Source organism: Falco peregrinus, chromosome 4, assembly GCF_023634155.1.
Source record: "Falco peregrinus isolate bFalPer1 chromosome 4, bFalPer1.pri, whole genome shotgun sequence".
NCBI classification, from domain to species: Eukaryota; Metazoa; Chordata; class Aves; order Falconiformes; family Falconidae; genus Falco; species Falco peregrinus.
This window is the reverse complement of record NC_073724.1, coordinates 57,138,689-57,149,284: the sequence shown is the minus strand read 5'-3', so window position 1 is coordinate 57,149,284 and position 10,596 is coordinate 57,138,689. Positions and strand designations below refer to the sequence as shown.

General features: G+C 43.6%; 1 protein-coding gene across 1 annotated transcript; it reads right to left on the bottom strand.

Annotated features, from left to right (window-relative positions):
- Window positions 1–1,746: 1,746 nt before the first annotated feature.
- On the bottom strand, window positions 1,747–10,300 carry ATP4B (ATPase H+/K+ transporting subunit beta). Its single transcript, XM_055802011.1, is given in 7 exon segments — window positions 1,747–1,941; window positions 2,108–2,200; window positions 2,751–2,807; window positions 4,177–4,376; window positions 5,158–5,271; window positions 6,468–6,596; window positions 7,994–10,300. Coding segments are annotated over 7 exon segments (900 nt in total). The 5' UTR covers window positions 8,106–10,300.
- Window positions 10,301–10,596: the final 296 nt, after the last annotated feature.

The window sequence follows — 10,596 nt, the reverse complement described above, 5'->3', positions numbered from 1 at the left end:
CAGATGGTTCAAGAGAAATCTAAATTTAGTGTGGCAATCTTTGTACTGCAAGAACCAGATCTGGTGGACCTGCATGCCTTTTTCTTGACCTAAGAATGCATCATCCTTTGGCCAAAACAGGGACACTTCAGTCTTCCGATGTGTTTATCCCATCAAAGGTCTTTTTGTAAAGTCGATCTAGGCGGTCGTTGTGGAGCTGTGGTGATGCAGACACCCAGTCTGGGGGAAGTTTGTTCAGCATCTTCCTGTGTTATGCTGTAGTGCTACCTAAAATGTGAGCTTGTGATACTGCATCACCTGATCTAAACATGCAAATTACAGACACAATCAAATATAGTCAAGCAGAGAGAATCTGTCTGTTAAGAGACGCCAGGGGAAGAGTTCTTGGTTTTCTTGGTAAAATTTAAATTTTCTGTTTATAGACAACCTTGAATTACCCTTGAGCATGAATTACAATTTTTTTACCAAAAGTGTTTTATTGTTTCCCACCTTATTTTGGAAGGATGCGCAGGGGGATACCTATGTTCCAACAAAGATATAAAATTCATTTTTATTCAGTCTCTTAGAGGAAAAAAAATTGAAACATGAAAGGCCAGGGGAGAACAAAAATTCTTATATGAGGGTGCATTTTCTTATTGTTTCTGAAATGCAGAATGTCCAATTTTTCTAAAAAAGGCTCAAATACCAATTATGGTTTTGAAGAGGAAATACTGCCTTCCAACTGGGTTCTTTCTTCAGGCTGGCTATCTGAATGTCACTGTAGTAAAGGAGGCTGACCTGTTACATCTTCCCATTTCCTCAAATGTCCAGGCAGTGGAGGTGTAAAGTGATGTCTTCTCTTGAATATCTTTTTCTGTGCAATATTTATTCTCTGGCTGAAGCATCCTGAACTCCATAGAACATAAACATACTCTACAAACACTGCAGTCTTGTGGCTTTGTATCATACATGGTAGACTTCTCAACTTTCAGATTTGGTGTTACTTCAGCATCTTCCAGATTATCATTGCTATACAGGGCTATTCTACTGGAAAAAAACCCCAAACAAATGACAACCTCTAACAGTTAAATGAGCACAGTTCTCTTGGATGTAACTGGATATTACGGTCTTACCAGTCATTTTTATTGTTACATACATACGGAAGTTGTAAGTGGTACAATAAAATCTGTAAACTAGAGGACAGATTTCAAGTTCACTTCTTTTGCAGTCATTGATTTGTCAGCTAAAAAAATTTGGCTTGGCTGACTAGTACAAAAAAACAATGCATTTGGATACAGATAATTTTAATATATTTTTATAACCTATACAGCCTATAAAACAGAGATTGAGAATTCTATTACTTGCTAGTGTTTCAAAGTATTGATTACTTCTTCTAGCTAACTAATTACTTATCAATATCTGAGATTTAGTATCGTACATCAATTCCTTATTATGGTTTGAAAACAGACAGAAAATGATGTTTTGGTCCTATACTTACTTTCTTTGTTGGCACAGGTGCTCAGCTTAGAGGAAATTTGTTTTGTACAAATATTTGCATGAAGGCAGCAGCGTACTGTAGCCGTGGAATGTTAAGCTATGTATGTCGAGATAATCTCATCTTCACACACTGAGAGTGGTATCTTGATTTTTAGCTATATGGGTCATCTTTCAGTAGAAAATGTCTCTTTGCACTGTAATTTGAGTAAATTTATATGGAGGTCATAGAAAATAAATATGGATGAATGTCATAATAGGTAAGTTTGTTCTTCATGTGTTTTTCAGAAGTGTCTCTGTAGCTGCTCAGTCTTCAATTTTCAATTTAAATTCCACTTTTCCTTCGTATGGATCATGAACGTTATCAAAGGTAATTCCAGCTCCAATGATTTTGCACACTATTTTAAGTTCTACATTCCTGATAATGTTGAGAAATTTCACAGCTACCAAAGGATTGCTGTAACTGGGCTAGGAGGGGAAAAAAAAAAAAAAAAAGGTTCTTTAATTTTACACTACCAATTTTAAAAATGAAGTCTTAAAATTAGCTTTCTTTCCAGTTCTTGTAAGATTGCAAAGATGCTCCATACGCTTCACCTTATACAAAGATAAAGAAGAAAAGTGATGTTACACCCACCTGTGCCTTTTTTCCATAGTAGGGGAAGTAGTGCAGGTTGAAGGTACCGTTCACGGGGTAGTAGTCCACCTCCAACGGGTGAGACTCATCACCCTGTTTGTAAGGTAAGAAAAACGTCATCGGCTAGGCAGCTGTAAGCCAGCCTCGGGCAAGTGTTTCACTGCTAAAAGCCGTGTAGTGTGGATTAAAACTCAAGTTCAGCAGTCTGCTTAGCACCGGTCTTATTTTTCAAATAAAAGTATAAATCTCCCTCTGTTATTATTGCCAAGAAAAACAGGCAAGTGTTCTTTCATAGCAGTTGTGAATTCAGTGCTCAGGGACCCGCTGAAATGTGCAGAGAACCTGAAGAAGCTGCTCTGAGGTGTGAACTTCACTGCCGGTTGCTGAAAGCAAACAGCAAATGTCCCGTGCAGCACGAAAAAACAAAATTTTCAGGTGATTTAAAATAAAGCAAACTTTTTTTTTTTCCCCTTAATGTCTGCTGGTGCAAGAAATTGCACATAACTGAGAATATGTCTAGTATTTGGCCAGAATAATCTTATTTCCAGAGCTGCAGGGTAATCTGTCTGGTCACAACTGCACTTCATTTGCTATTGGAGCTGCGGTGCTTGAAATTACTGAGACTCAGACCTCATTCACTTACCACATATGTGCAGTTCACCCTTGGTGCAGTGCCATTGCCAGGCAAAAACTTGATAATCTGAAATAGAAAACACATCCTTGGTGGTCTTGGAAATTGTTTTTGAGAGAAAAGCGAGCAAACAATTAACGGAGCTTTAAAGGCCGCTTCATGTGTTTCTGTGTAAGGCACTGTCAAGCAGATGGGCTCATCTTGTGCACCTGGGTGAGGAGCCGTGTCGCGGCTGGATGTTTAGGAAGCAGGACATCCTGGGATGGGCACTGCAGGCGGGCTCTTGCCTGGCCAGGGCAGGTAGCACTGCACCTCCTGGCAAGCCCAGCGGGCTCACCCACATGTGCCACTTGCTCTTTCTGATGCCCAGACAGCCGAGGGTCTCTTAAAACGGCTAGTTGCATGACGATAAAGGAAAAGCTGAATCTCTGTGCTTTTCATCTTATACCTGGTTAGAAAACCTTGGGCCTATTTGATCCTACAAAAATAGTGGGATCACATGGTGTAGCAGCAAAGGTGAAAGGGGGTAAAGCTCCCCAGGCACCGTCCATGTGCCTTTCCCCTGCTGGGGCTGGCACACAGCCTTGCTGGAGGAGGCAGAGGCACGCTGGGGAAAAGCCTGCGTTTCACCTGCCAAAATCGGGGGCACAGCTCTCCTCTCAGATCTTGCACAGATTCTTGAAAATGCCTGAGGTGCAAGCCAAACCTAAAATCAAGTAATTTTTGTCTATCAGGAACTGGAGGATAATTTGAGCTCTTCACTTTCTATCAAAATTCAACTAGAAGGCTCATAATTTTACCCAAAACCAAAAAGAAAATGCCTTTGTCTATGTCCTGAAGAAATTAAAGGAAGCATAGAAGATTCCCTTTGTCTATGTCCTGAAGAAATTAAAGGAAGCATAGAAGATTCCCTTTTTCCTCTCCAAAACACGTATGGGTGGTTTTCACTGAGAAAACCATATACCAGGTTTGAATTTAGTTTTTATAGGTTCTGCTAAAGATTTGCTTTGCAGCCTGGAGAAATAAGGTGTGCAAGTATCGGCCCTCTGCAGGCGCTTTAGTTACTGTCACATCTCAACGCCTCGGCTGAAGGCACGGGGTCGCGGTGTGGCAGAACCAAACTGCTCCAGGTGCCACTTGGCTGGATGGGAGCGCCGCAGAGATGCTGACGGAACGGCGCAGAAGCCAGCGCTTTAGAGAGACGGTTCTGAGATCACTTTGCCCTACGTTACTTTTCTGGGGTGGTGACAGAGTCTCACTATTTCTTTGGTAACTTTGGAGGTCCCTGAGGAAAAGCACGTGAATTTTTCTTCCCACTACGACGCAGAGATTCGAGGCTGTGGCAGCAGGTGATACAGCAGCTCTGCAGCGGAGACTCGAGCTATGGGGGGTTTCTCAGTGAATTCTCTCCTGCTCAGCACCTTGAGCTTGTACTTACCCTGTTCATTTTTATAATAAAACAGGGTTTTCCTTCTGGAAATCCAAAAGTTGGATCTGTGGCGCCGGAGCAGTTTTGAAGCATATCTGAGGTAAATTTGCAGGATAGTTTTGTTTTATTCGGGCCGTCGAAGGTGTCTTGGAAGAAGTATGTGTCACTGGTGCAGTTGATGTTCAGGTGCTGAGCAGCAGGTGTATATGCTAGATGTGTGAAGGAAGAAAGAAAAATTCACCTCTGAAGTTTTTCATACCTAAGTTATACATCCCAATATCAGGCTGGAGGTTATATCATGGGGGACTGTACTTCAAGTGAACTTGGGATTAGACAGAGTGAAGAAAGTTTAAATTGTTCCAGGGGGTTGTTGGGGTTTTTTTAGAACACTCAGGCAAAGCAAAGCAGGAGATCAAATTGAGTTAAGACTGGCAATTTGTGTTGATAGCTCCATATAAAGTCAATTTCAAATATGATTTTTCTCAATATGTGTATGAGAAACACAGAAATATGATATTAAGGCTCAAAAGGAATATAAACGCGTTAAGATATGAACAGGCAATGGAGTAGCTAACCTACTCTGACTATACTCTGATGACACTACGCAATGGCTTCACAAGACTTACTATGGCACTTTGATATTTGTAGTAACAGACAGTATTAGATGAATTTTGATGAGGCTAGGTTTTGAGACCTTTTTTCTTTCCTCTTCCTTCAGACCTTCTATTGGACTATTTTATTACAACTAATTAGGATTAAACAATGTAAAAAAACTCTGAAACAAGGCTCTGCTTTTAATAATGTGTTTACATATGTTTGATTTATAGATTCATGAGGTGATTTGTTTGTCCCTTTCAGAAGATGTGTTTTCCGCTCAACATTTGTCATTTCAGAAGGACAAACAGAAAATGGAAACACTGAGTTAAGGTCGTCAGACCGTAACATGAAGAACATGTTTCTTCAATATTATGCAGGAAACCTCATTTTTACCTGTCAGAAAAGTCTGAAGAGTTGTCACTAAACCTTCCCAGGTTTTGTTGTCGGATGCGTTGTAATAAATTTGTAGTCCTCTATCCCCATAAACGTCAGGTCGTAATGTTACACCTTCATGGGGGAAGAAAAGGGAAGGCAAAGCAGAGGAGAGATGCCAGGCACAGGTTTTTTTATTTAAATTGACAATAGCAATTACGCTGCATCAAGACTCACTATTGTAAGTGTGGGAGATCCCCAGGCTTTGCGGGGAAGGATTAACCATGTACAGGAACCATCTCAGCTGTGAGTTCTTCAACCAAAACCCCTAAAGCCTCCACTGCTGCTAAACTCTTTTTCTTTTCACATTTATCCATGCTGTTGTCAGAACAGCTTGCAAAATTATCCCAGCAATTGCACTGGATTTCCCCAGGACTTGTTAACAATAGCAGTTACAATAGTCACATCAGCTTAAAGAAACAGATCATACTGCAGCATGAGAAACAGCTTTTGAAAAAGCAACGCTTAATATTTTACAGGAATGATTTTTCCAGCAAATGCCAAACTTCCTGAACATTGGGAGAGGAAACTTCTAAATACAACAGCAGCAGACAGAATAATTTTTAGAGCCACAGCTTTGCAAAAGTAATTTTTTCTCTCCCATTGTAAAAACAAGCCATCAAGGGGGTGAAGTTTTAGCAGTGTGCGCTGATGATCTCTTGCTGATGATCCCCCACGTCTCACTTCGTGTCCTAAATCTTTATTCCTAGCCCCATGTGTCTGCCTTGGGTTTATTTGCTTGGCCACAGGCACAGCACACCCCACTGGGAAGCACTCCTGCTCTCCCAGGGACTCCCCGTGCTATCCACCCCGGGCTGCTCGCCCCAGGACCCCTCTGTCTTGCCAGGCACCCCAAAACCCTCTGGGGTACTTTGGGGCTGGAGCAGAAAGCAGGGTTTCCCCAGGGGCTGCCCCCCGCCTTCAGGGAGAGGAGAGGTGTCCCACAGCCTAGAAAGGGCTTAATTTATATTATCTTACGTATGTTCATTAATGTATTAATATATTTAAATATAAATATATTAGCACATAAATGAAATAAACACACCAGATTTTTATAACCTAGAGGAATTTTCAGGCAGAGGTTAAACTTTGCAGGGATCGTTCAGGCAGAACCGACCTGATCTGTTCCACGTTTGTATCCTCTGGTGCCTGGGCTCTGCCAACGCTGCCCAGCCCAGCCCAGCCCCACCAGCTGCTGCGGGACCCTGGGGGGGTTTAACTCCCCCCCCCACCCCATGCACCCCCCACCCCAGGCTGGACCGTGGGCGTACCTGGGGATTTCAGCTGGTCTTGGTAATCTGGCTCGTATGGATTCACCGTCCTCATTAAAGAATAGATGGAGAGTGCGAACAGCCCTGACATCACCACGTAGAAAGCCAGGTAGTACAGGCTGATCCACACTGTGGAAAAAATGAGGGCTTTTACAAATAAATAAATAAATAAATAAAGAGCACTTTCCAAGCCAGGCGGTGGTGCAGTGGTCCCTCCATGGCTGGGACCATCCTGGCAGTGATGGCCATCTCCTTTCCACCCTGGGCCCCAGGGAGGTTTTTCCCACAAAAGGACAGGAGTTTTGGATCTTCTTCTCTACACTCAGAAGGATATGCTTCTAGAAACAATTTGGCTGTAAATTTGTTCAGTTTTACAAGAATTTTTGAAATAGGTAGTGCTTTGATTATTTAAAGCATAGAAGATTGTGTGGTTTGTTGAAGTAACTTCACAAATTAAGAGCATTTATCTACTTCCTACACATGGACTAAGTGACACAGCCCAGGTGTTTCTTCGATGAAAACAAGTTGCTCCTTGCATTATCTGGATGACAGATGTCAGTATTTCAGGCATGTTGATTTTAGACCCGTATCACTTCACTGCCTTTTACAGCTGAAATCACCTTCAGCAAAATGTGTCATCTTACTATCTTTCTGGTGTGAGATGCAGAATAATGTTGTGTTTCTGTCTGTATGTGCAGAAATGTGTCTTACACACAGCTGGTGCCCTACAAGTTGTGGGGATGCCATCAGAAACTGCTCCCTGTAATTATTGCTGCCTTGTAGCACCTTCTTCTCTCTAAACTGGAAAGGCTCACATTTCAGTTTCATTTTCTGTAAAATTCTGGTTTTACGAGTGGCCAATAAGCTGCACTCACAGGCTTCATGGTAGAAAAAAATCATCTGGAAACTTGCAGCTACTCTTACGATCTGTGGGAAGAGCAGGGATCTGCTGTACAATGGTCAGGGCTGCCCTTCCTAGAGGGCAGATCAGAAAACATCGTTGTTGTAGACATGAGTCTGGCTATGGGCAGGGAGGCTCAGCAGAAATATGCACTAGCATGCGGTGGTAAGAGAGAAGATCTACTGAACAGACAATAATTTAGAAAGCAATTTCAGAAAAGCAAAATGTGTTTCCAGAGAACGGGACAAAACCCGCCAATTAAGCAAAATTCTCCATATATCAGAACCCCCTTTAGTTCGCAAGGTCAGAACCACACTGTAACCATCACTGGTAGCTATTAATAAGTTAACTGTTAATAAGTTTTGTCCTTTTGAAGTATTTAGTCCAAAACCAATATAAAGCCTGCTTATATTTGCACGAACTATGTTCTGATCTAAGTGATTCAGCTTATAGGGCCGCCCTCAACGTGTCTCAGAAGCACATATGAAAACTGGTTTCTCCAACAATTACAACACATCTACCACCGTATTATGTCCCACTCATCAGGATGATTCCCACCACCCCCACCCCCCCACAAGGTTTTTAAGCATACCAGAAGAGAAGACTCTTATGTGTGAAAACCTACCCCAGTTAATCAAGGTCCTTCCCATGAAGAGCCTTGTTTCTGGATTCCAGACAAAACGACGGAAATTTTCCATCCGTTCGCTGCACGTCTTTTTTTCATTTAAAGTTGCCATTTTCTCACAAAATTTTCCCAAAACGTGTCCTCCTGGGAAACTAAGAAATTCAACTGGTGCCCAAACAGCCACCCAAGAAAAATACTTTGGTTTTTATACCTTCCTCTCCGCTGAAGGTCACCAAGATCTGCTTTCTATACCAATGAAAGCCCCTGCTCACCATTATCAGCCCGCAGCAGATACGATTCTTTATAAAGGGTGTTGATAATGCTGGTGTTGGGGCTGGCAAGGAGAGGTTAGTTCCTATCAAATGTCCTTCTCTTTTCTCTTGACTGCCTTGGTACGTTGGCAGTTACGCATATTGTAGAGTGCCCTTAGGGCCTGCAATAGGCTTGGTGTGATAGCTGTTATCGGGACAGATAAAGTGAAGGAGAACTTGTTTCTCTCCAGGTTTTGTTGTTTGGGGTTTTTTTTCCCCAATTAACCTGCAAACGATATAATTCTCCCACTACAAATTGTAGCCATCTGTTGGGATATAAGAGGTTGCACTGGGAGTGGGTGGGGGAAAATCACTGTTTGCCGTGTTGCGCAGCTGGGGAAATGAAGATCCACGTTTTTCTGTTTTCTGCCAAGAATGATCCTTAGGTGATCTCTGATGGTGCTAACTCATCTTCAGAGAATGTAAGATAAAAGTATATATATATTTATATGTAAAAGGTATATGACAAGGCAGAGCAGAGAAGATGCAGGTGTCATTTTTTAACTGCCTTTTCTATCTGCTTTAAACCAAAGGCTCTGGTGTGTCTGGAGACGCACACCGAACCTGAGCTCACCCTGCGCACAGAGGAGCAGGACTGAGAAGTGTCCCCAGCAGCTCCCCGGGGATGGAAAAGCAAAGGGCTCTCAGAACAACCCCGCTGCGAGGGGAGCTAGGGTTTGGGAAAGCACCTGCAGGCTGGCTGGCATCCTTGCTGCTTTTCAAAGTTGTTCGCTAATGCTCTTACTCTTTTATTGATCTCTAGTAACGTCGACCCCAAAATTGCCCAGTGAATTCAGCAGGGTCAGGGTTTCATCCCTTCCAGCTGGGTCTTTCGGTGTGCCCTGCCTTTCACTCACTTCACAGGATGCATGGTGGGGGCACAGTCTTTAAATGGGCACATACGTAAGGTCAGCTGTGAGCTTTGCATTATTTGGACATCGGGACAGCGGTAACTGAGCCTGTCTGCTGGAGGAATATGGCAGGGTTGTTGTGTCAGCTAAATACTGCTGAGTTTCTGACCATAAGATGCATTGCGCTTTTTTGCCTCAGATCAGGCAGCATGATAGTTTAGTGTAATAGCCACCAATCTGGGGTGAATTAACTGGTTTTCAGATGATGAAATAGGAGTCAGGCCAAGTAAGAGAAAAATCAGATTTACAGACATTTGATCAGAGATTTGATCAATTTGTGTTTCCCATAGAAAGGAGAGGAGGATGAACAGAAAGGTACTTTGAGTCATTACACTGTGAGCTGGTTGATATTCAGGGCAAACATATGATTATGTTTTTAAAGCTGAAGTAAGACAAGGAGATGGCACAGTGTCCTGAAAACAATGAAAAAGAAATGGGTGGCCAGAGGTTAAAAGGCTTGTAGAGGCTCCCATGTAGAGGTTTCAGAAATGGGAACAGAGGTGCAAAGAAGTTAGGGGGAAAAGCAAGGAGGGATGGAGGAGGTTTTCAACAGGATTTAACATTTTCTGCATTGAGCAAAAGCTCTTTGGGTGAATCCAGCGGAGGGACTTGGTGAGATGTGGAGTTAGAGGCTTCCTGAAAAAAGTGCTCTTTCTGCACTGATTTCTGCACTGTGGTAATTTAACAGTACACAGATTTCGGTGGGCAACTAAATCTAAACAACAGATTAATAATTAATAATGAAACGAAATCCCAAATTGCGTTTGAAAGGAAAAAGTTGTTACTTCTGTTCTCACAGGGTGAAGATGATAAAGGAAACAGCAGGGTGCGTCTGTACAGGAGGCAAAGTGGAGCCTCTCAAAACTTCGGAGTTTGTGCTCTAACGAAAATGAGGTCAAGGATTTCACGTTCTCTTCTCTCTTACATTATATCCCGCCTGTTCCCATCTATCATTGGCCGGGGAACCTAAAACTCTGCTGAGTTCAGCACCGCTCGCCCAGGTGTGGCTGCACAGCGTGAAGGAGACGGCGAAACCAGGAGGGCAGAGCTTGGCGTGGAGCGTGAGGAAGGCGCACGGGAGGGCGAGGAAGGTGCACGGGAGGGCGAGGAAGGCGCACGGGAGGGTGAGGAAGGTGCACGGGAGGGCGAGGAAGGCGCACGGGAGGGCGAGGAAGGCGCACGGGAGGGCGAGGAAGGTGCACGGGAGGGCGAGGAAGGCGCACGGGAGGGTGAGGAAGGCGCACGGGGGGGGCGAGGAAGGCGCACGGGAGGGTGAGGAAGGCGCACGGGAGGGTGAGGAAGGCGCACGGGAGGGTGAGGAAGGTGCACGGGAGGGCGAGGAAGGCGCACGGGAGGGTGAGGAAGGCGCACGGGAGGGCGA